The sequence below is a fragment of the Plecotus auritus genome, assembly GCF_963455305.1.
Source record: "Plecotus auritus genome assembly, chromosome: 5".
NCBI lineage: Eukaryota > Metazoa > Chordata > Mammalia > Chiroptera > Vespertilionidae > Plecotus > Plecotus auritus.
Window position 1 is genome coordinate 182,751,249 of NC_137776.1, and position 20,367 is coordinate 182,771,615.

General features: G+C 60.0%; 1 protein-coding gene across 7 annotated transcripts in view; it reads left to right on the plus strand.

The window, feature by feature from the left end:
- Nucleotides 1-20,367, plus strand: part of PRRC2B (proline rich coiled-coil 2B) — an 80,577-nt gene that overhangs the window by 53,041 nt on the left and 7,169 nt on the right. For 4 of the 7 annotated variants that reach the window (XM_080670324.1, XM_080670328.1, XM_080670326.1 and 1 more), the window contains exons 15-30: nucleotides 6,214-6,430; nucleotides 7,052-9,121; nucleotides 10,140-10,318; nucleotides 10,910-11,055; nucleotides 11,570-11,711; nucleotides 13,033-13,115; nucleotides 13,590-13,778; nucleotides 13,909-14,106; nucleotides 14,521-14,607; nucleotides 15,229-15,333; nucleotides 15,465-15,654; nucleotides 16,280-16,377; nucleotides 17,170-17,297; nucleotides 17,717-17,957; nucleotides 19,479-19,655; nucleotides 20,214-20,305. In XM_080670324.1, coding sequence (XP_080526450.1) covers nucleotides 6,214-6,430; nucleotides 7,052-9,121; nucleotides 10,140-10,318; nucleotides 10,910-11,055; nucleotides 11,570-11,711; nucleotides 13,033-13,115; nucleotides 13,590-13,778; nucleotides 13,909-14,106; nucleotides 14,521-14,607; nucleotides 15,229-15,333; nucleotides 15,465-15,654; nucleotides 16,280-16,377; nucleotides 17,170-17,297; nucleotides 17,717-17,957; nucleotides 19,479-19,655; nucleotides 20,214-20,305 — 4,342 coding nt within the window. The remainder of the gene's footprint in view (nucleotides 1-6,213; nucleotides 6,431-7,051; nucleotides 9,122-10,139; nucleotides 10,319-10,909; nucleotides 11,056-11,569; nucleotides 11,712-13,032; nucleotides 13,116-13,589; nucleotides 13,779-13,908; nucleotides 14,107-14,520; nucleotides 14,608-15,228; nucleotides 15,334-15,464; nucleotides 15,655-16,279; nucleotides 16,378-17,169; nucleotides 17,298-17,716; nucleotides 17,958-19,478; nucleotides 19,656-20,213; nucleotides 20,306-20,367) is intronic. The other 3 variants (XM_080670325.1, XM_080670329.1, XM_080670330.1) reach the window with 2 other exon arrangements.

Genomic DNA, 20,367 nt, shown 5'->3' on the forward strand with positions numbered 1-20,367 from the left:
CATCGATGAGAGAGAAACATCGATCAGCTGCCTCCTGCACACCTCCTACTGGGGATGTGCCCGCAACCAAGGTACATGCTCTTGACCGGAATCGAACCTGGGACCCTTCAGTCTGCAGGCCGATGCTCTATCCACTGAGCAACACCGGTTTTGGCCCTTTCCATCATTCTTAAAGTTCTTCTTGCCTTCTGTCTTTTCCCCTTGGTTAGTCTTCGCCAGGGTTTGTTTAAAGTCATTTTTGAAAAGCAGCTTTTGGATTTCTTAATTTCTCAATTTTATTTTATTTTCACTTCATTAATTTCTTTTTCCCCCCTATTATTTCCTTTGAAATTATCCTGTTCTTTCTCTGACTAATTGTGATGGATGCTTAGCTCATTTATTTTCGGCTTTTCTAATAGAAGTATTTAAGTATCACCTGAGCTATGAACGCCTATGAATTTCACGAGAAAGCACTTTTGCTCTCACGGTTCTAGAAGTTCGTCTGATTTTGATTTATCTTTTTTTATTATGATTTTTTTAATAGTGTAGTGCGAATTTTCCAAATATCTAGAGTTTAAAGATTGTCCTTATGGTGTGATTTTCTAAAGTGTCTGCTTTGTGGTGAACATGGGCTGCGTGGCAGAGACCGGGGCCATCAGCCGTTCTCCGTGATGCCAGGCGGCGAAGGCTGTTTCTGGCTTTGCTGCTGCGGAGCAAACACAGCTGGCGACAGTGGTGGGCGAGCGCGCCCTCGCTCTCCGTGCAGCTGTTTTTAAAACAAGCGGCAGGTCGGATTTCACTCAAGGGCGGGGTCTAGATTGCTGGGTGTTTGTTGAGATTTTCTTTGTAGGCTATAACATGGTCGCTGGTTTCTGTAAACATTCTATGTTTGCTTGAAACGAGTAGACGTTCTCTAAGTGGCTGTGAGCTGAGCTTGTGCTGTGGGAACATCTGTGTCACCGCAGTGGTTCGTCCCGTACTCCGCCTCTCAGAGGTGTGTGCAGGTCCCCCACTGTGACCGGGAGCCTGTCCAGTCCTGTGAGCCTGGCGGTGTCTGCGTCCTCTCTCCGGAGGCGTACCCTTGTTACCACTGATTGCGCTTCCTACCTTTATTTTATTTTATTTTTTTATATATTTTATTGATTTTTTACAGAGAGGAAGGGAGAGGGATAGAGAGTTAGAAACATCGATGAGAGAGAAACATCGATCAGCTGCCTCCTGCACACTCCCTACTGGGGATGTGCCCGCAACCAAGGTACATGCCCTTGACCGGAATCGAACCTGGGACCCTTGAGTCCGCAGGCCGACGCTCTATCCACTGAGCCAAACCTGTGAGGGTGTGCTTCCTACCTTTAATGTCTACTTTGTCTGATAGTAATATCATTCCAGTTTTCTTTCTTTTTTTAAAAAAATACACTTTTACTGGTTTCACAGAGGAAGGGAGAGACATAGAATCATCAATGATGAGAATCACCCATCGGCTGCCTCCTGCAACTTGGCCAGGAGTCAAATTATGATCTCCTGGTTCATAGGTCAACTGCACCCACTGACCACACGGCCCGGACCAGTTTTCTTTAGATCAGGGATCATCCGGTGTCCTCTTCCCAGTTTTCGCGGCCAGCCTCTCCCAGCCCCTTTGGGGAGCGTATCTTTGTACAGTGTGAGTGGTTTCACCCACTCCCAAAGTCTGTTACTTTGTTGCCAAAACTGGTCCTTTAGAATTAGTGGGATTAGCCGAAACCGGTTTGGCTCAGTGGATAGAGCGTTGGCCTGCGGACTGAAGGGTCCCAGGTTCGATTCCGGTCAAGGGCACGTACCTTGGTTGCGGGCACATCCCCGGTAGGAGGTGAGCGGGGGGCAGCTGATCGATGTTTCGCTCTCATCGATGTTTCTAACTCTCTATCCCTCTCCCTTCCTCTCTGTAAAATATCAATAAAATATTTTTTTTTTAAAAAAGGAATAGAATTAGTGGGATTATTATGTTTTAATTTTCTACTCTCCTATTGCATACTTTCTGTTTGTCCCTCTTTGCTTTTACTTTTTTTTTTTGGATCAAGTTTTCCTATCTTTTTGTTTGCCTTCTACTATCTTAGTAGTTACATTAAATTCCAACATGTGTCCTGACTTAGCAAAGGCTGATCAGTATCTTCACCCCACCTGAACTCTGAGTGCCGCATCGTGGCTTCCCTGTTACTTCTGCCTGGAACTTCAGTTTTCCCTTGTGGTTATGCCCACCAGGTGGTTTTGGTTGTTGTACCCAGTCTATGCGCGTTCAGATCTGCCTGCGTGTTTACAAGTTTCTTGCATCCTTTTCCTTGCCTCTGGGTTTGGTTCACTTCTTCATGAAGTGTGTTCTGCCAAGCCCTACAGAAAAGGCTTTTGGCAGATTTCCTGTGCCTGGAAGTCTGACTGCCACGCTCTCTTGAATGGTAGGACAGCTGGGTATAGCGTTCTAGGTTGGCAGTTACTGTCCGTCTGTGAAGAGGGCGTTGCCTGTGCACTACGTCCGGCTCCTGCTGCTGCGGAAAGTGCCGTGTTCTCTCCGCCTCTGCGCCTGCGCCCTTCATTCTGCTGAGGACTCCTGGGCTTGAGGATGGATGTCTTGCATCACTTTTGGAACATTCTCTTCTAGTCATCAATTCAGATACTGACTTTCCTCATTCTTTGTAGCCTTTCTTCCTAGGACTTGCACTTGGAGTTTTCGTACTTTCTCATTCTGTCTTTCAAGTCTCCTAAATAGGAAAGGGAGGTGAGCTCAGGCGCCTTCTGGGGGAATGCCTCAGCACTTACTCCAGTTTAGTCTTCTCTCCAGCTGGGTCTACTCTGCCCTTTTTTTTTTTTTTTTTTCTACTGTGCAGTGAGTTTTTAATTTAGGTGACTATATAACTAGAATTTTTTCTCAAATCTGTTATTTTTTGTCATTTTTAATTCCTCTTATGCTTTTTAGTCATTTAAAACATAGTTTTCTAGTGTTGAACAGAGTATTCTGTTATCTGAAGTTCGTGAGGAGGTGTATAACCTGTGGGTTGCTTTCCACGCGTGTTCTGGTGATTTGGGATTGCACGTTCATGTGTGACAGAGCCTACTTATTGTGGGGACCCAGTATGGCTTGGGCTGAGAGTCCATCCCTCTAGGGTGGTCCCCTACCCTGGCCAACGCCAAGACGCAAACTTGGTCATTTCCCTGGACAAAAGCATGTGTGTTTTTCTTACCTGCCTGTACCTAGCACCTTGCTGACAGGTCACGAGTGTACGCGTGTCTCCACTTACACGGAGTCTGAAAGCAATGGAGAGTTCTGACAGCGCGTGGTAGACTGCTTGTTTAGGCTCAGGTACAGACCGCCTCGCTGCTCAGCACTGATTTCGGCCGTCCTTAGCTTTCCTCTTCGGGTCTCTTTCTCAGCGTGTCAATCAGTATTTAAAGAGATGAGGCGAGCAATACATCTAGTTCTGTCCGTCCATCTCTTACTGTGACCAAAGTTTTAAAAGAGATGCATCGCAGCAGAGAAGAATGTTTGCGTGAATTATGTGCAGACGCTTTCTCTGATTGGCCGAGTGACTTGGAAGTCAGCTGGAAGATAGTCCTTTGTCGGAAGATAGTGATGAGTCTGACATTAGACCGTCTCGAAGGCAAAAGAGAAATGTGATAGTATCTGCCAGTGAAAGTGATTCCGAAGAAGAATGGGCAGAAAAAAGTATTTTGCCAGCCTTGGAGGATTATACAAATAGTTCCGGCATAATTGAAGACCCCACAAAGTATAAGTGAAGTAACCAATTTATTTCTTTAAAATATATTTTTATTGATTTCAGAGAGGAAAGGAGAGGGAGAGACAGAAACATCAATGACGAGTGAGAATCATTAATTGGCTGCCTCCTGCACGCCCCCTACTGGGGATCAAGCCTGCAACCCAGGCATGTGCCCTCACTGGGAATCGAATCGTGACCTCCATGTTCATAGGTCGACACTCAACCACTGAGCCACGCTGGCCAGCCACCAATTTTTTTATAAGGATTTTTTCTATCTCATTACTTTTCAAACCAATTCATATCATTACCAAATGCAAAAATACCACAAAACCTCTGCTAAAATTTCACCACGGACGAATGTTACTTATATGGCTATAAAGAAGATTCTTGGTTTAATTGTATTGATGGAACTAATGAAGAAGCTCGAATGCAAAGATTACTGGTCAACTGATCCTTTACTGGAATCACCCATATTTCTAAAAACTATGACTAGAAAGAGGTTCAACAACTGCTTTTTTTTTTTTTTTGCAACTTCACGATAGATACGGGTGAAAGCAAAAAGTTACAACACTGTATTACCCGTCTTCCGGCCTTTTCGTGCTTCTTGGCATCATATTTACCAAGATAATTGCTACAATAGTGTGTTTACAGCTGAGCTATTGAAGGTGAACGCTGGTCTGTGGAGCAGTGAGGGGGGGCCGTGGGGCGGTGAGGGGGGGCCGTGGGGCGGTGAGGGAGGGCCGTGGAGCGGTGAGGGGGGGCAGCGGGGCGGTGAGGGGGGGGCCGCGGGGCGGTGAGGGGGGGCCGCGGGGCGGTGAGGGGGGGCCGCGGGGCGGTGAGGGGGTCCGCGGGGCGGTGAGGGGGGGCCGTGATGCTGGGACTCGGAAAGGCAGCTGGTCTCAGGTGTGGAGGACACGGCCCTTGGCGGCCTCGGTTCACCAGCATCCCAGCTGCAGCTCAGCGCTGCGCAGAGCCCATTCCTGCGCGTGTGTGTTGAAGACCAAGCCCGTGGGTTAGGGCGCCAGGGAGCCCCAGCTCAGTCCCCGCACCTGGCTCGCGTTTCCCGGGCCCCAGGGCTCTGCGGGCACCGTGTTTGAGGGACTCTGCCCAGCGTTTTCGTGGTGGAAAGTGGTGGCAGGAGGGTTGTCGGGGAACAAGGCTCTGCCATGTCGCCACAAGCAGGCCGACGTACAGTGCTGAGCAGGTTAGCCTGCCTCCGTCACTGCTTGGTAAACGCTGTGTAATCCTGGGGTTCCAGAGAGTCCCCACCACTCCCCGACTCGGTCTGACTCTGGGGCCCACAGCCAGAGGAAGCTTGGAAGCCCTGGCCCGAGGTAGAACCACAGTCCCGCCGGGCTCAGCTCGAAGGATGGGCACAGCAACGTGTGTGGCTGTGGATAGACTGTGGAGAGAATATCTGGAAAATGAGATCTTTTTTCTCCACTGACTGAGGCCGATGAGACCTTTTATATCAGGTGTACCAGCTGGACTCCCATGTTGGGGAGCTGGGGACAGAGAGGCCTGGAGGGGCGCAGCGTCCCCAGCGCGTTGTTATCTGGCAGGGCCTACACTGCTCAGGCCACCTAACAGTGCAGTGTTACTTACGCAGCGTGGCTGCCCCCCCATAGGTGTGTGGCTTCCCCCCCGTGGGAGCGTGGCTGCCCCCCTGTAGGAGCGTGGCTGCCCCCCGGTAGGTGTGTGGCTGCCCCCCCTATGGGAGCGTGGCTGCCCCCCCTGTAGGAGCGTGGCTGCCCCCCGTAGGAGCGTGGCTGCCCCCCGTGGGAGCGTGGCTGCCCCCACGTAGGTGTGTGGCTGACCCCCTGTAGGAGCGTGGCTGCCCCCCCATAGGTGTGTGGCTCCCCCCCCGTAGGAGCGTGGCTGCCCCCCTGTAGGAGCGTGGCTGCCCCCCGTGGGAGCGTGGCTGCCCCCCCATAGGTGTGTGGCTGCCCCCCCGTAGGAGCGTGGCTGCCCCCCCGTAGGAGCGTGGCTGCCCCCCCGTAGGAGCGTGGCTGCCCCCCTGTGGGAGTGTGGAGTTGCTGTCAGCCTCGGGCCGAGCAGCAGAAGGAATGAAACCTGTCTGGCTCCTTGCCAGGCTGTGGAGCAGGTCGTGCCAGCCCATCCGTGGAGGCTCTGGGGCAGCTCTGGCCCTGGGTCCGGCCCCTCTGCGCACGGAGATTCTCGTTGCCAACCGGCCCTCGCTGGCCTTCTGCCAACACTGGTGGACTCTGGTTTGATGTTTCCAGTTCCCACTTGCCAGTTCCATACGCCCTTTGTCGCAGGGGTTCTTGATCTGGAAACTTCCCAGCTCTCTCGGCCCCTCAGAGGGCGTGCCTGGCTTCAGAGCAGGTGACCATCCCAGGGTCGGGCCTCGGGAGCGCCGGGTCCATGTGGCGGCCAGGTCACTGTTGTCTTCTTTGAGCCTTTGGTTGACCTTGAGGTTGGAGCCGTTTCCGAATGGATGACCCAGCTCCGTTCTTTCCTTCTTCAGGACTGATGAAGCCCTTGGTGCCCCCAGACTCCGTCAGTGGGACTAGCTGTCGCTCTGAGGATCAGAGCCGCGCCCCCCAACTGCAGGAAAGAAAAGTGACCGCCATCGACCCCGCCCCTGTGTGGAGCCCCGAGGGCTACATGGCATTGCAGAGCGAGAGCTACTCGCTGCCTCCCCCCAAACCCAGCGACACTCTGGCCATGGACATGCACGTCAGGTGAGACAAACGTGGTCCTGCCAGCCTGCACCCACGGAGACCCTCTCCCAGGAGACACTGCCACGGGGAAGGGCGCAGGAAGGGCCTGCCAGGGCCTTCTGGGAAGGAGAGCGTGGGGTGGCTTGGATGCTGGCTGGTGTGAGTCGCTGTCTGAGGGTGGGACTGAGGCCCAGGAGCAGTCGGTTGAAGGCGAGTCTCTGAATGGGGCGGGTGGGGTGAGGGCTCCGGGCTCAGCAGGCAGGTTGGCTGTGGGGACTCCTTCCTGTGAAAGCAAAGCACGCTGGCCCCGCCGGCCAGCGCCAACCTCTGCACGGACCCCAGGCGCCCGCTGACCGAAGCAGAGGATCCCCGCCATCCCCGTCTCCAGGGGGGCACGCCGCATCCACCCTCGGCCACCGCCTTCTTCACTCTGGACTCCAGGGCCACCCACCAGTCTGTGGCCCAGCCACTCTGAGACCTGTTTAAAGATAGAGGAAATGTTGGTGCTTATGTTTTTTTTTCTTTTTCCGTTTTTCTTTTTTTTTTTACATTTTTTCTTTTGAAAACTAAGCTCTGTGTGCAGCATGGAAAGCAGGAACCAGGCTCCAACCACATTGACTGGTTTTTCTGGTTCCTTTTCAGGAATGAAAGCGCTTACTCTGCCTCACCCGGAAGGCCAGGGGGCGTAGGCGCCCCGCGAGCTCTCCTTGAGGAGAGAGTGGAGGAGTACTTGAGTGCTTTCGACAAGAAGGCCCAGGCAGACTTTGACAGCTGTGTCTCTTCCCACAGAAGAGGCCAGGAGCTTTTGTTTCCACCCCAAGACAGTGTGCAGGATGCAGGTGCTCCTCGGGGTCACACCCCAAACCTCCGGTGTTCCCCACTGGAGCCCGACTTTGCCCCAGCCGAGAAAAAGCCAGATTATAGCAATTGGGACGTTAGCCACCAGCCCAAGGCCGCCGACACAGCCAACGGCGTGGACAAGGAGGCGCCCCGGGAGGAGCCGCCCTTCAGTGCCTCCTGGGAGAAGGAAGGGAGCCCCCACAAACAGCCGTCCCTGGAGCCCGAGTGGACCCCCGAGCCCCGGGGCCCCGGCAGCCAGCAGCAGGAGCAGACCAGCAGGACCCGGAGGTCGGGGCCCATCAAGAAGCCCGTGCTGAAGGCGCTCAAGGTGGAAGACAAGGAGAAGGAGCTGGAGAAGAGCAGGCCGGAGCCGGGGGAGGAGAGCGCCCGCCCCGCCCCGCCGGAGGCGCCCCGGCACCAGGCCGAGGACGAGGACCAGGAGAACGACCCCACGCTGGCCAACGCCGCCCCCTCTGCTTCGGAGGCCCAGGGCGCGGCCCGAGAGGGCGGGGGCCGCTCTGCCAGCAAGTCTGAAGAGGACGAGAAGGCCGACAGGGCCTGGGAGCCCAGGCCTGCCCGGGAGCCCAGCGACACGCCCCTGGCCAAGAGGAACAACTGGATCTTCATCGATGAGGAGCAAGCCTTTGGGGGCCGAGGGCAGGCCCGGAGCCGCGGCCGCGGGTTCCGAGAATTCACTTTCCGTGGCCGGCCTGCTGGCGGCGGCCCCGGCATCGGTGGCGGGGGGGTCCTGGGGACGCGGGGCATCTACACCAACAGCCAGAGGAGCGGCCGCGGCCGGGGCCTGCGCGAGTTCGGGCCGCCCGAGGACTTCCCCCGAGCCAAGCCCCGGCGCCGCATCGCCAGCGAGACCCACAGCGAGGGCTCCGAGTACGAAGAGCTTCCCAAGCGGCGGCGGCAGAGGGGCTCGGACAGCGGCCACGAAGGCTCGCTCCTGGACAGGGAGGAGGTCGCCTCCAGGAAAGGCGACTTCAGAGACTCGTGGCGGTCCCACAAGATGTACTCCGACGACCACGGCGGTCTGGAGGCGAAGAGCAGAGGCCCGCGGGCCTTCGGACGCGCCCTCCCTCCCCGGCTGAGCAACTGCGGCTACGGGCGGAGAACCTTCGTGTCCAGAGAGGCTGCCCACTGGCAGAGCCGGAGTGCCGGCGCCTGCTGGCAGGACCACGGCTCCCCCGACACCGGCCCCCGGCGGCCCCCCGACAGAGACTGCGTCCCAGAGGCCGCCCGCCCCTCGGACGCGTTTGGCGCCAGGGGCTGCGAGGACAGCCGCCTGGAGGACAAGAGGGCCTTCTTCCCAGACGACCACGGGGCCGATTCTGAGAGCGCCGAGAACCGGCCCTTCCGGCGGAGGCGCCCCCCGCGCCAGGACAAGCCCCCGCGCTTCCGGCGCCTCCGGCAGGAGCGCGAGTCCTTGGGCCTGTGGGGGCCTGAGGAGGAGCCCCACCTGCTGGCGGGTCAGTGGCCGGCCAGGTCCAAACTCTGTCCCGGGGACAGGAGTGGCGCCGTGGGCCGCCGGTCCCCCGAGCTCTCCTACCAGAACTCCTCCGACCACGCCAACGAGGAGTGGGAGACGGCCTCCGAGAGCAGCGACTTCAGCGAGAGGCGCGAGCGGCGGGACGGCTCCGGGCCCGAGCCCGGCTCCCACGTGGACGGCAGCCTGCCCGGGGCCAGCCTCGGGGAGAAGAAGGAGTTGGCCAAGCGGAGCTTCTCCAGCCAGAGGCCCCTGGTGGACAGGCAGAGCCGCAAGCTGGAGCTGGGGGGGTTTGGGGAGAAGGCTGTTAGGCCAGGCGGTGGTGACACCTCCCCCCATTATGAGAGCCAGCAGAGTGGGACGCCTTTGAAAGCCAAAAGGTAAAAACAAAACACAATCCGGGTCCTTTTGTTGCTTGTTTTGTGACTGAGCCGGTGTTTCGAGCAGCCCTCCATGCATGCGTGTCCCGCCGTGTGTCAGGTGCCCGCCCCGCGCCCGAGGGACTGCCGCAGCCCTTGTGTGTGAGCGAGTCCCTCACTCGCCCCTGCACCGCTTGTCTGCTTCCTGTGGCGTTTTGTTGTTGTGGCTTCAAAACCAAAACCAGAGTCCCCGCCCCAGTGGCCCTCTTACGTGGCACCTGGCCCGGGAGCTCAGCCTCCTTATGTGCCCTTGGGCTTCCCCTGGGGCCACTGCAGCGAGGGGCCTGCCCGAGGCGGCTCCTTCCAGCAGCGAGGAGGCCTGGCGCCTGCGGGCACTGCCGCTGTGCGTGGTGAGACAGGCGGCGCAGGAACGGGCTGCCTGAGGCCTGTGAGCGGCCGGCCCGGGATTGGAGGCTGTGATGTGGATGGCCCCAGCTCAGTGCCCGCGGGCTGCCTGGGCTCAGGAGAGGGACCGCAACATGCGGGAGGTGCTCCCACCTGCCCCTGCTCAGATTCGGGGCAGAGCCTGGGGTGACTCTTCCCCCAAAGGAGGAGCCACAGGGCGTGCGGGTTCTTAGGTGTCCGTTAGCCTAGCTTCCCAGGACTCAGATGCCGAGGCCTGGCTTTGCCTCTGCCTTCTGCCCCGAGAGCCTGGTGGTGGCCGAGGCCTGGGCGGCTGCTGGTCAGGGTTGTGACAGGAGGATGTCCTGCAGCTCTGTCCTTTGTGGAGTCCTGCCACGCTTGGCTCACGGCGGGAAGACAGAGCGCTGAGTCCTGGGCAGGGGCGGCGCGGCTGGAGGGGCCTCCCCTGTGGCCCGCCCGGGACGCGCTGCTGCCGGGAGTGGCTTCCCTGGAACAGGTGGTGGGGCACGTGGGGGCAGGTCAGGGCATGGTGCGTGCTGTGTGCCGAGGTGGTTTTCCCTTTCCTTCCCCAGCCTGCTGTCGCTTCCGCGCTAACGAGGTCCCCCTTCCCTTCCAGGACCCCGGACGAGGCCTTGCCCGGAGGTCACAGCGGCCATTACCCCCTGGAGCGGGCTGTCCATGCCACCTCGGACGCCCCCGAAGCCGCCTGTGAGAAGGCCGAGGAGGCCACCCTGGCTGCTCAGAGGGTGGGCGAGCAGGGAGAGGCCATGAAGCAGTTTGACCTGAACTACGGAAGTGAGTCTGTTGCCTCGCATCTTCGGGGGAGGGAGGGAGCCCGGCCGGGTGAAATGGGGCCTCGCCCTGCAGGCTGCCAAGTCTGCCCTCGCACTGTGTCTGACCTCTGGGGCCGGCCCTGGCCTTGTTCCAGGGCACAGAGATGAGCAGGACAGATGCGACCCCTGCACTTGTGTTTCTCACAGCTTGCCAAACGCCTTATATGCCCTCGAGTGCCCCACGGTTCAGGGACTGTAACGATGGGAACCGAGGCCCAGTGAGGCTGAGTGGGGCTCGTCCAGGGTCACATGGCCAATTAGGAGCAGAGCTGGGACTTGAGTGTCTCTATTTCCAGAGACTTTTCTGGGCTGTAGCGTCACTTAGGTCTCTGGTTTGCGTGAACGGTGTGTTCGAGCGCGTGTGAGAGGGTGTGGGATCCCAGCTCGTTCTGTAGACACAGCGAACACTGCACGGCTCCTGGGAGGTGCCCAGCCAGGCACTGCCCAGCCTTTGGAGCTGAGCCGTGCCAGGATGTCAGGTGGCTGTAGGGCTGGGTTTTTCTTGGCTTCTGGTGAGTGGAACACCATCCCTTTGCGTGAACTCTTGGTTCAGATTCCATCCTCGAGAATTGTGGGTCCAGCCCCGGGGAGGAGACGGAGGTGGGCTCCATGGTGGGTGAAGGCTTCATCGAAATCCTGACCAAGAAGCAGCGCCGCCTGCTGGAAGAGGAGAGGAGGAAGAAGGAGCAAGCCGTGCAGGTGAGGAGCGCGAGGAGAGGAGGAGCAGGTTGGAGGGCAGCCGGGGCGGGAACCACAGCCAGGAGGCTCCGAGTTCTGAGTGGAGCAGGGAGGTGGGAGGAGGGCAGGAGTGTCCCTCAGACACCTTCCCCAGCGCCCACAGTGGATGACCCCATCCCTGTTCTCGAAGAGGGACTGTCCGGTGACAGCAGGGGAGCCCAGCTTAGCACGGTGCAGACGGCCTCAGCCCCACGTCTGTCCTCTTCCCACGGCCCCTGTGGGACCCTGTGCTCACCTGGCGCCCTTGGGGCAGGGCACTGCACACTGCCCTGTGGTCAGCTTCATCACAGTCCAGTGGCTGTGAGCCTTGCCAGGTGTGGCATTCACACTCACTCGTGGTTGAGGTCTTGAGAGACGAGCGTCCCAGCATCGCTGGGGCAAGTTCTCTCGGTTCTGATGCCCCAGAGACATTTGCTGGGAGAACATGCCACATGCGTGCCCTCTAGGATGGCCTCTCCCACCTTTCTTTCCTTAGGTGCCTGTCAAAGGTCGGGGCCTTGCCTCCCGCATTCCTCCTCGGTTTGCGAAAAAGCAGAACAACTTGGGACTGGAGCAAGGCGATGTGCCCGTGCCGGGCGGCAGCCTGGGCACCGAGATCTGGGAGAGCAGTGGCCAGGGTAAGAGCTGGGGTGTCTGGGCCCAGACGCGTAGCCCTGGCTGTTCTCTTCTCGGGGAACATCTGCTTTCAGGGCTGAGAATGTAGGTGGGGCGTCCTCTGAGCTGGTGTTAGCCCCACCGTAGCCGTTGGTGGCTATAGCCCCTGAGCAGGGGCAGACTTTCCCTGCCTTGCAGCTGCTGGAACAGCAAAACATTCCGTGAGTCTGGAGACCTGGAGAGGGTTGACCCCGCCCCCCTCGCCAGGGCACTCGAGCTGGCCTGGCTCCCTTTCCCACGGCACTTCCCTTTGCCATTATGTCAGAGGAGCGGCGAATGGCTGCCAGCAGGCCACCAGGGCCCGGGCTTTGGGATCTATGCACTGGCCTTCCCCAGCCCGGAAGGAAGGTCCGTCAGCCCCCCGGCACTCTCTGAGAAAGACAGACTCGGGACCGGACTAAGGTGGACCTTGATCTTTAGAAAATTGGTTCCCTGAACTATAAAAAAAAGTCTATATTCAACGCTATTTTTCTAGTGACTTTAAAAACAAACCCATCTTAATGGAACCAATTCTTCTTGAATGCCCACTTGGTGCAGGACCCGGAGGGAATATAGAACAAGGCACATAGCACCCCCCGGGGAGCATGAGAAATCCCCCCCAGCCAGCTTGTGTTTACACACCGCAGCCAGGCTTCGGGGTGCGGGCCTCGCCCTCAGAGCCCTGGACAGGCCGAGGTCCCGGGCTCCGGGCCTGGACTTGCAGTTGCGCCACGTGGCCTGCCCCACTGCAGAATAAGGCCCTGATGGAGAGAGCGATGGCCTCTCAGTGAAATGCCGACGTCAGACAGTTGGTGGTGTGTGACGGGTGTGTGTCAGCGTGTGCACGTCCGGAGGTACTGCCCCAGGCCGGTTAGAGCGGACGGAGCCCAGGAGAGGGCTTCTGTCGTCTGGCCTTCCCTCGGTTCCGCAGCGCTCAGACCACGGCCGGGCGACTGAAGGTCACACGTGAGGTTGTGTGGACAGGCACAGGGCCGTGGCTTCTGGCGGAGTCTCGGGAGTGGCGGCGTGGGCCTGGCGGGGACTGGCAGCAGCGCCCAGCGGGTAGAAACAGATAGTGGGCTTGAGTGAAGGGAGCATCACAGCAGAGAGGCAGTCTGCCTGAGGATGCTGGGCAGGTGGGTGAGCTCAGACCAGCTCCCAGGTATCCGAGCTGCTCGCTAGCGTGTGGGTGGGGACCACGAGGGCCGTGAGGACCTGGGTTTGTGTAAGCCACGCCTGTGCTCGCCTTGGCAGCCTCCTTGATCCTTTTTGATGTCCTGACTCTCTGCTCCCTCCTCCTGGCAGCCCTGCCCGTTCAGGCCTCAACCAGCGACTCCTGGACTAAAGCCGCCACTGCCTTCAACAGCTCCGAGTCCGGCTCTGCCGAGGTGAGTGCGTGGGTGCTCACCGGCCGGGTGGCTCACGTCCACAGGGCTGCCTGCTGGGCTTTGTCCATCCTGCGGCCCACACCCTCCCGCAGCCTCAGCAGTTGAGCCTGGACCAGAGGCCATTTCCTCAGCCCCGGCTGGTGGCTGGACTACAGTCTCTGTTTCTGACCTCTGTGAGGTGCCTGTGTGAGAAGAAGGAAGAAAAGGGGTTACCCCACCCCGTGTCGGGGAGCAGTCGGGGGCTCTCCTTCACACCCGTGACGGTGGTCACTCAGTTTGGTTTGGGTCACAAGAGATGAGTGTGACGGTCTCGGCCGGGGGCCCGCTGGGGGTCTGGAGGTTCAGGCAGGGGTGTCTTTGGCCACATCCCTTCAGCTGTTGGATCAGGGCCCAGTGCGGGGCAAGACTGTGCACAGGCAGGCAGCACGGGGAGCCTGGGGGTCTGGGCTCTAACCCGTTGGGTGCCTTGCACAGCAGGGTTTTAAGAGCAGCCAGGGAGACAGTGGTGTGGACTTGAGCGCCGAGTCTCGAGAGTCGTCCGCGACCTCCTCGCAGCGCAGCTCGCCGTATGGCACTCTGAAGCCGGAGGAGATGAGCGGGTCCAACCTGGAGCCCAAGGCTGACGGCCATAAGGAGCAGGCCCAGAAGCAGCCTGAGCAGAAGGTAACCTGGGAGTCCCTCTGGCAGGGGCCGGGCCTGGGCGGAAGGCCTCGCTGTCTTGTCTTCTCCCTGATTCCCGGGCGCGTACAAGGTCATCTAGTCTGTGTTTCGGCTTCTCTGCCTTCCCATCAAGGATTCAGAACAAGGCTCAGCGCAGAGCAAGGAGCACAGACCAGGGCCCATCGGCAACGAGCGCTCCCTGAAGAACAGAAAGGGCTCCGAGGCGGCCGAGCGCCTGCCAGGCGCCGTCGTCCCGCCGGTCAACGGGGTGGAGATTCACGTGGACTCGGTGCTCCCGGTGCCGCCCATCGAGTTCGGAGTCAGCCCGAAAGTGAGGCTTTGATTTATTTCTTCTTTATTTTTATTTTTTATTTGTACTTGGAGAGGAAGGAGGGGCTCGGACAGGTTGTCTCCTAGAAAGAGCAGAGGTGGGAGCTGAGCGGCACCGGGGGGGGGCGTGCGGGTGAGCCGTGGACCGAGGGAGGTGCTAGTGAGCTGCCCCCTAGATTCCCTGCTGACACCACCAGGTTCTCAGGCCGAGCGGGCGGCCGTCCTCACGGTCTCTCTCGGGCGGGACAGTGGGTACGGCAGGGAGAGAGGATGAGAGGCGGCACCCTCCTTCCTGCGCCTTGGGGGAACATGCGGCCATGGTGCTTGCGTGGTGGGTTTTTAGAGGCGCTGAGACCATGTCTCTGCCGCAAGGTGAGCCGGGATGATCTCCAGGGACTCTGTCCCCTTCTTCCAGGACTCCGACTTCAGCTTGCCGCCGGGCTCTGCCCCCGGTCCCGCCGGGAATCCAGTGGTCAAGCTCCAGGATGCCCTGGCTAGTAACGTGAGTGTGCTTCCTTGCCGGCCCTGGCCCCGCGCTGGTCGGCCCCGGGGTCAGGCAGACCTGGGTTTGAGTCATGACATAATTCCTAGCTGCTTACGTATCTTCGACTAGTTGTGTCAGTGTTCTACACCCCGGTTTTGTGACCTTAACACGGGGTGATGTATTTCCCAAGGTCTGGTTTGTGTAGCATGCTTTGGTTCTCTGCTCTCCCAAGTTCCGTGTCATGTGTGAGAATGCTGGGCGAACCACGCTTCCTGCCTGAGCGCTCAGGCCCCGCAGATGCTGCGGGCACTGCCCAGCGCAGGAGGGGAGGCTGGCAGGCATCGCTGAACCTGTCACCAGGGACCTCTTCCTCAGCCGCCCGGAGGTCCCCAAGCCTGTGTGCCGGCAGCCAGTCGTTACGTTGCTGGCACATGCCCGTCCCTGCTGGTGGGGGCGGGGGGCTCTCCTAGGCCTCTGTCAAGGGAAGCCGTGAAGGCAGCTCTTTGGAGGAGATAAACCGGTCTCAGCTGCTGGCAGCTTCGTCTCGTGTCTGAGGTGCACACGACCAAACCCGAAGGGATCTGACACGTTGTCCCGCTTCCCTGTGCCTGGGTGTCCCACGGTTTTCTGTCTCCCCAGGCCGGGCTGACACAGAGTATTCCCATCCTGCGGCGAGACCATCACATCCAGAGGGCCATCGGCCTCTCCCAGATGTCCTTCCCCACGGCCGACCTCACGCTGAAGGTAACACCAGTCCTGAGCTCGGCAAGGCCCAGCGGTGCCCTGGCTTGTGAGGAGGCGGGAGCGGGCAGCCCCACCCACTGCCACCGCCTCGCCCTAGTAATGTTCACCCCTCCCTCCCCTTGCTTCCAAAGATGGAGTCGGCGCGGAAGGCTTGGGAGAACTCGCCCAGTTTGCCGGAGCAGAGCTCTCCGGGAGGCCCTGGCTCGGGCATCCAGCCCCCGTCCTCTGTGGGAGCCTCCAGTGGGGTCAACTACAGCTCCTTCGGCGGCGTCTCCATGCCTCCCATGCCTGTGGCCTCCGTAGCACCTTCTTCTCTCCCAGGTATTGGCCCGAGCCTCCTCGTGCGCTTGGACAGAAGTGTGCGGCTGGCAGCCCTCAACACACCCACCATGACTCTCGGAGGGAGTCTGGCTGTCTCGAGGCTGGGCGGTCACAGCTCCCCTGAGGCTCACTGTCCCAGCTCCTGGAGGGAGGAGCGAGCCGAGATGGGCTTTGAGTTGGATCCGGGTTAATGGGGGCGGTGTCACCTCTGCCAGTGAGGACGGTGCTCCGGGGATAGCCACGCTGACCAGAGGCCACACCTGGAAGTGCTTTCCTCTCAGCTGAATCCTCAGTCAGCCATGGACATGTTGTCCTTCCTGCCAGCGTCCTGGTCATTGCGTCAGTGCCCAAAGCGGGGGGGGGGGGAGGATTTTGAGGTCCCAGCTGCCGAGGTCTCAGTGATGGAATTCCAATAGATCCTTCTGACCCTGCACTGTGGACTCAATAGCAGGGAGATGAAGAGGAACGTGGCTGAGAGACCGAGGCAGCCTGCATGCGGTGGAGCCTCCTGCGTGGGGGCAGTGGGCACGAGGGGCGTGGGCAGGGTGGGCACAGCGTGTCCCCTGAGGGTCCTCAGCGACAGCGAGGCCTGATCCTGTTCTGCCTCCGTGGGTTCTGTCTCCAGGCAGCCACCTGCCACCTCTCTACCTGGACGGCCACGTGTTTGCAAGTCAGCCCCGGCTGGTTCCTCAGACGATACCTCAGCAGCAGAGTTACCAGCAGGTGATGGCCGCAGGCCGGGTGGCCCGGCGGGGGACGGGGGGCGGTGTCAGAAGTCCTCGGTTTCTTCTTTCTCTGTATCCCTCGCCTGTGACGCCCAGCACCTGGCATGCCGGGGCAGCTGGCCAGCGTGTGGGGCCGAATACACGAGAGGCGAGGAGGGGACTGGAGCTTAGTGCTCCAGACTGCTTAGTTTCCTTCGAGTTCTCTGCGTCCTGGCCGGGGAACTAGCTGAAACGGCATTCTCTTTGGTGATCAGGTACCCTTCTGATGAAGAGAAGCAAGGCCTAGACTCGCAGGCATGGATGCGTTAGAAAGAGGTAGTTTTAGAGCGAGCAGGCGTTGTTTCACGCAGCACCGGCATAGTTCCCGTGCTGCAGGGGCTGCTTTCTGGAAGTTGGAAGCTGGCGCGGGCCAGACCTTGCCTGCACAGACCAGCACCAGGCTTCCGGCGGAGGCGCTGCTCAGGAGCAGATCCGGGGCAGAGCACAGGACTGGGCCAGTTCTGACCGCTTTAAAACGTGCTCTTAAGTATCACCTTGGTTAGTTGTGCAAGGTGATGGTCGTCACGGAACTGGATCATACCGCGTGCGTTCTGTATGTGGTTGTCCGCTCACCCTCGCGTCTGAGCGCCACCTCGACGCGCGCAGCTAGGGAAGTGTACGACGCGTAGCCCCAAGGAAGCGCAGGAGGAGGTGCTCGGACTTGCACTGGGGGCGGCGTTCCAGCTGCGTGCGGAGGGGAAGGGAGCACCAGCTTGGAGGGCCCCGCAGTGACCTGCTGGCTTCCCCACAGGCTGCCGCTGCCCAGCAGATCCCCATTTCCCTTCACACGTCTCTGCAGGCTCCGGCCCAGCTGGGACTGAGGGGCGGGCTCCCCGTCTCCCAGTCACAGGAGATCTTCAGCTCCTTGCAGCCCTTCAGGTGAGACGAGGACGAGGGCTGGCGACTCACAGCAGAGCTCAGACCTTTGCAGCCTGTGCACGCGTTCCCTTTGCCCCCTTGGGGGGGGGGGGTCACTGATAGCTCGTTCTTAACTGTGTGCAGGGGGGGCTGTGAGCCTGACGCTGCCCTCTGCCACGCCCATGCCCTTGCCCACTGCCTCCACTGCCCTTGCTGTGTCTCCCGTCCAGTGCTGTTGGCCTCACATAGTTTCCTTGCGTCTTGTACGTCTGTCCATTTGTTTAACCCAGTGATGCCCAAACTGGTCCCCAGACCAGCAGCAGGGGCACCGTCCAGGGGCGTGTAAACGTCGAGGCGTGGGGCCCGCAGTGTCTTCGCAAGCCCTCTGGGCCTCGTGCTGGCACTGGCACGCCTGCCCTGACGTCGTCTGGCTTTTGCAGGTCGCAGGTGTACATGCACCCCAGCCTGTCACCGCCCAGCACCATGATCCTCTCCGGAGGCACAGCCCTGAAGCCCCCGTACTCGGCGTTCCCCGGCATGCAGCCCTTGGAGATAGTGAAGCCCCAGTCCGGCTCCCCCTACCAGCCCATGAGCGGAAGCCAAGCCCTGGTTTACGAGGGCCAGATCAGCCAGGCGGCCGGGCTGGGCGCCTCCCAGATGCTGGACTCCCAGCTCCCCCAGGTCAGGAGTCAGTCCCCCCCGCCTGCTTTTCCCTCGCCTGCCTCGGTGTGTGCTGACTTGCTGCTGTAGCCTCGGTGACTGGGCCTTGGGTTGCTGGAACCAGGCCACATGCTCAGCCCCTTCGGAGGGATCCCATCACCTCTGTCCCCAAAACCGCTTCCCCTCAGAGCACTGCTCCTCCTGGAGCACCCCTCCCGCCTCCCCCCCCCACCGCCCCCCCCCCTCCCCGCGGCTGTGGAGCTGGAGGTGAAGTGAGCGATGCTTCCCATTCTCCCAGCTATCTTCTGGATCTGAACTCAAATCCACTGGGCTGCCCACATCTGTGCTCTAATGTCTGTGTCTCACGGCATCTCAAACGTAACTTGTTCAGACACCGGGTCCAAAACGTGATTTTCTCCCTGATCCTTGAGGTGGTCCAGTCCGCATCGCCCGCTCTGGGCCTTCAGCAGGGCTGTCGGCTCTGCATTTGAAAAGTACTCAGAGTGCAGCCGGCTCTCGTCCCTTCCCCCTTCCCTGTGCAGGGTCCTGCCTGAGCTCCCGCCCCCTCCCTTTAAAACGGGGGGAGTATGCAGGGCGGGGCCTGGGTCCTAGCGGCTCTGGCTGCCACGTGTCTCGGTGATGCAATTCCAATAGATCCTTCTGACCCTCCACTGTGGACTCACCAGCAGGGAGATGAAGAGAAAAGTGACTGAGAGACAAAAAGTGGCCCCCTCTGCCCCCTCCTCTCACCCACCTGGTTCTGGACATTAGAAGGGGTCGCTTAGGCCTTGCAGTTACTTTCTTCTGTCATAAGGTGCTTCAGAAGCTTCCAGGAGGCTCCAGTTTGGTTCCGAGAACCCTGACCCAGAGCCTGGTGCTCTGACCTTTAGAGGCAGAGCAGGGGCGGGTTGGCCCGGGTGCTGCACGGAGGGCACGAGGGAGCCTTTCCTGCCTTGCTGTTCTCACCTGGGATCCACGTGGACGCCACCTCCCGAGAGCCTCCTGGGCCTCCCTAGCTCTTCTCCCACCCCCGCACCACCCGCACACGGACTGCACACAGGGCTGCTGCCCGCAGTCTGCGCTCTGGCACCGCGCTGTGCCCAGCGTGGCACTGCACTGCCCTCGTGGCTCTGGGTCTGACCGTGCCCTGGTGCTTCCCGCACGGTGTGCATTCAGCGAGCCTCTGCAGGGTGGAAGCGGGGAGGGCTGGAGCACATACGCCCTTTCCACCTCGGGGAGGGGCCCCGCCCCACCGGGTGGCACTGGCCAGCTGCTGCCCCCTCGTCCCGTGCCTGCTTCCTCACCACCCACTGTTCCAGCGGCAGGCCTGTCCCCGCCGCCGGGTGTGAAGTCCAGGGTGACCTCCCGGCTGTAACGGAAAGCGAGTCTCTCCCACTGCAGTGTGGGAAGGCCTCGCTGTAACTCTGGAAATAAGAACCTGAAGTCTGATGGGTGCTTGCTCTTGGGTGTGAGTGTAAACAGTGGTTTGTGACTTTCTCCCCCGCCACCACTTCCTTTCCTGACTGTCCCTGTTGTCAGCAGCTGACGATGCCACTGCCCGGCTCCCAGCTGCCTCTGCCGCGGTACGGCTCCGGACAGCAGCCCCTGCTCCTGCCCCAGTCCATCCAGCTGCCACAGGGGCAGAGCCTCTCAGTTGGGGCCCCTCGCAGAATTCTTCCGCCCGGGTCCCAGCCTTCGGTCCTTAACACCAGCAGAGAGGTGAGCGCGGCTCCGTCCTGCTGGAATCCTGGAAGGGTCTTACCAGCCCTCAGGTTAGCCAGACGCCGCTGTTGTGGCAGGAAATGCCAGGGGCCTGGGGCTCAGCCTCTTGCCTTCCCACGGCCAGGGCCCCTGGTTAGTGTGCAAGCTGGCCGTGTAGATGAGCTCAGGTGTGCGTTGCCCACGCAGGAAGGAGGTGTGTCAGTCCATGCCTGGTCCCTGTGGGCGCGGGAGCACCCGAGGAGCCAGTTCAGGTGCGGGTCCTGGAGGCCCAGGTAGAGGATGCCTGGGGCTGGGCAGGGGCCCAAGTTCCTCACTAGCCCCACGGTTCTGCTGAGGGCTCCTCCTCAGGGCAGAGACGGCAAGGCAGCGCCCGCGGTGGTGCTCAGCCCCTTAAAAAGGAACAAGACCTCGAGCCTCGATTCCTTGAAAAGCTGCCTCTCTACCTAGAAGTTCTGGGTCTTCCTGGGCCCAACGGCTGTGCTCAGGGTGCTGCAGTGAGGGCCAGGCTGTCTCCCGGGCCACCAACCAGCAGCTTTTGCTTCCCGGTCTCTCTAGTCCTCTCAGATGGAGATGAAGGGCTTCCACTTTGCCGACAGTAAACAGAATGTTCCTTCAGGAGGCTCCGTGCAGTCACCACAGACCTACAGGTAAAGGGGCCGGCAGACGCTGCGGGGCTGGGGTCCCCAAGAAGCCGAGGGCCCCGGGAGGG